Source organism: Pelobates fuscus, chromosome 10 (genome assembly GCF_036172605.1).
Source record: "Pelobates fuscus isolate aPelFus1 chromosome 10, aPelFus1.pri, whole genome shotgun sequence".
NCBI lineage: Eukaryota > Metazoa > Chordata > Amphibia > Anura > Pelobatidae > Pelobates > Pelobates fuscus.
The window spans coordinates 130224318-130229714 of record NC_086326.1 but is presented as its reverse complement, the minus strand read 5'-3'; the positions used below and the strand labels follow the sequence as shown (position 1 = coordinate 130229714).

The 5397-nt window shown below is 37.4% G+C and overlaps 1 protein-coding gene across 1 annotated transcript; it reads left to right on the top strand.

Annotated features, from left to right (window-relative positions):
- Positions 1 to 317: 317 nt before the first annotated feature.
- LOC134574802 (pulmonary surfactant-associated protein D-like) lies at positions 318 to 5157 on the top strand. Its single transcript, XM_063433870.1, has 5 exons — positions 318 to 344; positions 498 to 699; positions 966 to 1082; positions 2173 to 2256; positions 4778 to 5157. The coding sequence occupies exons 2-5, from the start codon at positions 516 to 518 to the stop codon at positions 5155 to 5157; spliced, it is 765 nt and encodes a 254-aa protein (XP_063289940.1). The 5' UTR covers positions 318 to 344; positions 498 to 515.
- Positions 5158 to 5397: the final 240 nt, after the last annotated feature.

Sequence of the window (5397 nt, the reverse complement as noted above, 5' to 3'; positions counted from 1 at the left end):
ATCTCCAGTCAATATTGACTTTAGAAATAATAGAGTTTTATATATATGAACATTTTAAGCTAATACATATACTAAAGGAATGTTAAAATCAATATTTTGTCTGCAAGATGATGTGTTTTGTTTGCATATCAGATTCGTGCCAATGATTTATTTTTTTAATGATTCCACAGTAATCTCTCTCTGTTATTTTTTTTTGTTTCTCCAGAGTTTGTTTACATTTTGCAATACATGGCAGAATTATCATCTTTAATCTTTTCTTTGTAAGATGCTAAGAGGAGTATATATTGATGTGCCTGTCCCATTTCTCAACACTTTCACCAGCAAGCACATTGGCATCAAGAAAGGTATTAATGGCTTTATTAATACTTTATAAATATGTATCAGACGCATCTAACAATTTTCAGCTATATATATATATATATATATATATATATATGTTTCTTTATGTGTGTGTGTTTCTTTTAACATTTTATTTGTTTATATATTTTAATCTATAGGTATAAAAGACTTGAAATATGAACCATTTTTGGATTCTCGGTTTCATTGCACTTACTGTGCCATTTGTAGCAGCCAGTAACCAGATATGCCAAGATACAGAAAAAAATACCTGTACTGTCATTACATGTGGATCAGCAGGAAAAGACGGGCTGCCAGGGAAAGATGGAAACACGGGACCAAGGGGTGAAAAAGGCGAGCAAGGTAAACAGTTCAGTGTATAATCACTGTCTATGGAACATTGATTTGATATCATCACCATATGTCACCAGAAAAACTCTTCTATATTTTTAAAAGAAGTGTTTGTTTACAAAGGAATAAGTACAAATTTGAACTTATTACAACAAATATTGTTGAGCAACATTGTTTTGTATGTCTCGCAGATGCATAAATATATTTTAATATGCTGTTATTAATATTATTACCTGTAAAATACTTTTTATTTATAATATTAATCTAATTCTGTTTAGGACCAATTGGATTACAAGGCCCCCTCGGACCGCCAGGAATTCCTGGAGCACGAGGACTAACAGGAGAACAGGGATCACCAGGTCCAAAAGGAGACAGAGGTGACAGCGGGGCTTCAGGTATGTTTAAAACCTTTTTAAAACAATAATCAAGTCATTTTCTAATGTTCAATGCATCCGATGGTGCAAGATATGTACATTAGTTTATCTTTCCACTTTAACCAAATATATGTCCAAAACTTTGATAGCTACTGTTATCTAGTATGCAAAAATTATTTTAAAAAGTAACTAAAAGATTTTTTTTATATTCATGTTACAAATCATTCACACTCGGGATATATCTTAATTACTGTGGTTAATATAATATAGAAATCTAACATTAAAATAAAACACGTGTTGCTATAAATTTCCATGTGCATAGACTTCATACTATCCCAATATACATGTTGTCATATGTCTTATGTCGTAGACTGGAACATCAAGTCTTATACTCCTCTTCAGAAAAAACAATCCCATAAAATTTTTTAGGAGCTAATTCTATCAAAGCAGTATGCAATATCGTATTGTTTGAAGCCTGTCTCTCTGGTCTGCATGTGCATTACACATTGAAGGGTGTGTATTTATTTGTATACATTATGTTAGAGAATGTTCATATTTAACATCTATGTAAGATTGTATTTACAATAATGAAACTATTTTCTGTATCTTTCTACTCAACTCACTTTCTTTTATCTTTTGGTTCACAGTATTATTTAACCTCACTAAGTTTGTGCCTACAGAAAGTTCACTCGTGTTGACTGCATGGCTTGTGTCATGGAAAAGTGATTTTTCCTTTGTAATACCAAATAATGTACAAAGCAACCCTTCTTTCAGTTTTAACTAGGTCGATGATCCATTCTTCAAGTTTAATATGATTGATACTGAAATACATTTTCCAAAACACCTTTATTAGACTCTTTCCAGTATCAAAGTGTTATCCTGTGAACTCTGGAAAGTGATACCACTACTGTAAACATAAATAACTTGGACACACAGTTGTTTGTATCCTGATAATTATGAGCTGCCTGTTCCAACCAGTGGGAACCCACCAAAATGAAATGGGGACTTATTTTAAATCCCAACTCCGGGGCTACAAAACCACTGACTTATTAGTGTCCAAATATTTGTCACAATGTGAATACATCACCTTTTTTATTGGTTATCATTGTAGCTCTTGAAGCACTGACACTTAAAGTAACCTCGATGGAACAACAGCTTCGATCTGTTCAGTCCAAGTTAGAGGCTCAGAAGAAAGGTTAGTAGCACAATTTCTAACATCACCAAATTTATTATATATTGCATTGTATGTACATTCTCAGTACAATTAGGGCAGGTGCCAGGATTTTTGGTTACACAGGCAAAGATGTATTTCCCCCCCCCCCCCCCCTCCTTTCTGTTGCTCTTTCTCCCCTTAGCCTATTTTGTGTGTCCCTTTGTGTGTCTCTTTCCTTCCAAACCATATAGACAGACATACAGGCAGAAATACTTACATGCACAAAGACACAAACATACAGGCACACAGACAGTTATTCAGGCACATAGTTACAAATATATACAAGCACACAATCATACAGGCACAGACAGACACACCATCATGCAATCTACATATACAGGAGCATTGTCATACAAACACAGTCATACAGAGACAAAGATGCAGGCATACAGAGACAGGCATATAGTCACACATATACATACAGAACAAAGCATACAGAGACATACGTTCACAGGCACATAGAGACATACAGAGACAGGCATACAGAGACACACGGAGACAGACATACAGTCACACATATACATACATTTACAGTTGCACACAGAGACATACGTTCACAGGTACACAGAGACACGGAGACATACGGAGACAGGCATATAGTCACACATATACATACAAAACAAAGCATACAGAGACAAAGCATACAAAGCATACATTCACAATTATACAGAGACATTTGTTCACAGGCACACAGAGACATTTCTTCACAGGCACACAGAGACATAAAGATACAGGCATATAGTCACACATACATATGTTCACAAAACATACTGAGACATACGTTCACAGTTATACAGATGCATACGTTCACAGGCAAATAGAGACATACAGAGACAGGCATATAGTCACACCTATACATACAAAACAAAGCATACAGAGATAAAGCATACAAAGCATACGTTCACAATTATACAGAGACATGCGTTCACAGGCACACAGAGACATTTCTTCACAGGCACACAGAGACATAAAGATACAGGCATATAGTCACACATACATATGTTCACAAAACATACTGAGACATACGTTCACAGTTATACAGATGCATACGTTCACAGGCAAATAGAGACATACCGAGACAGGCATATAGTCACACCTATACATACAAAACAAAGCATACAGAGACAAAGCATGCAAAGCATAAGTTCACAATTATACAGAGACATGCGTTCACAGGCACACAGAGACATGCGTTCACAGGCACACAGAGACATGCGTTCACAGGCACACAGCGACATGCGTTCACAGGCACACAGAGACATTTGTTCACAGGCACACAGAGACATAAAGATACAGGCATATAGTCACACATACATACGTTCACAGTTGCATACAGAGACATGCGTTCATCGGCACACACAGATATATGTTCACAGAGTGACACATGTCTAGGGGGAGTGACAGGGAGTAGGAGCCTGTAACCACCTGTCACTCTGACCCCCTAGTTCCCTGACAGGCACATGGCAAAAGGGAAAAGGAGGTTACAAAGTATATTATAAAACTTACCCCCTTGCTGTAAAGTATGGTGGCTCAAGTTGAGGCAGGCTGCCTTGAAGGCTCTCCAAGGCCATGGAGAGCAGAAGGGGACAGCGTGGACACTTCTTAGTCCAGGGCAGGTCTGCATGGCTGTCCTTGGACTTGGGTAATATGGAGAGAGGAGGGATCAACTAGAGGGGGAGGGGTTGGAGTAGCATGCTGGGATTGCGCCCATGTGGAGAAGCTAGGCCGGCCTCCCTTTCTTCTTGCAAAGCAGTTTAGTGACTCACCCGTGGACCCACTGCACGGGTGCCACCATGCTGCAGACTGCAAAGGCAGGCCGGCCTGGACAGCGTCGGCACCTCAGCGGTATCTGGGGGAGATGGAAGCCACGTCATCATCAGGAGAGGGCAGTGCAGACTCCACCTCCATTCTGGGAAGTCAGGGAGCAGGTCACTGGGAGAATTTTGCACCTCCTTGCTCTGGCACCCTATGGCGGCCACCTGGGTCACCTTATGGACATGCTGCCCTGAGTATAATGATTAAACCGTTACATTGTATATTATTAACTTACAGAAGTGTTATCAGTTTAGCTCAGGAGTAGGCAATCTTCAGCAATGCAGATATTGTGGATCTCCCATAATGCTCTTACAGCCATAAGGTAATGCAGGAGTTTGCCAACACTAACTTAGCTGATACCTGTATACACATTTTTATAGCGTTAATTTTATTTTTATTTTTGTATTACAATTTAAGACATGTAGTCACTGATAGATTAAACATGTCCCAGGTAATTTTTAATCTCCAGCATACAAAAAATAACAAAAATATCAGAAATACCTCCCGTATATGCCAGAAATCTTAATTTCTGCAGTATTTTTTTTCTGATTTAAACTTTGATATAGTTACATCTTTTTTTTATAATCTGAATAATCTGTGATTCCAAGTAATGTCATAGAATGCTAAAAACAGGGTATTGATGTGCAATAAAAATACAAAGCTGATACATGTCTTATATTTCTTTAAGCCCTGGTCTTCTCTAAAGGAGCAAACAGTGGTGACAAAATCTATATTACAAATGGCCAGGAAGCAACGTACTATGATGGAAAAGCAATTTGCTCTTCAGCTGGAGGACAGCTTGCTTCACCAACGAATGCAGAAGAGAACCGAGCTGTACTAGCCGTGGCTTTACAAAATAAGAAGAGTCCATATCTTGGTATTAATGACCTTCAGACTGAGGGAAGTTTTAGATACCCAAATGGAGTGATAATCAGCTACTCAAACTGGAAACCTGGGGAACCCAATAATGATGAAGGGATTGAAGATTGTGTGGAAATGTACGACACAGGATACTGGAATGATAAGAATTGTGCAGAAAAACGACTTCTCATTTGTGAATTTTTTTAAAATTCTTTTTTTTTATTTTGTTGTGTTCATTAAAGTTTAATGTTTAGTATGATAAAAGATGATTAAATAGAATAGTAATGGAAATGAATAAATATACATACTTTATATTATAAGAAGGAGGAAATTGAGTCTTTTGAACTTCCACAGATGAAGTTTGTTTACAATAAACATCATACCCTGATTAAAATAAATCGTGTTTGCAATTTGTGCATTGGTCAAAGTTACTACCCTTTCTAGTAA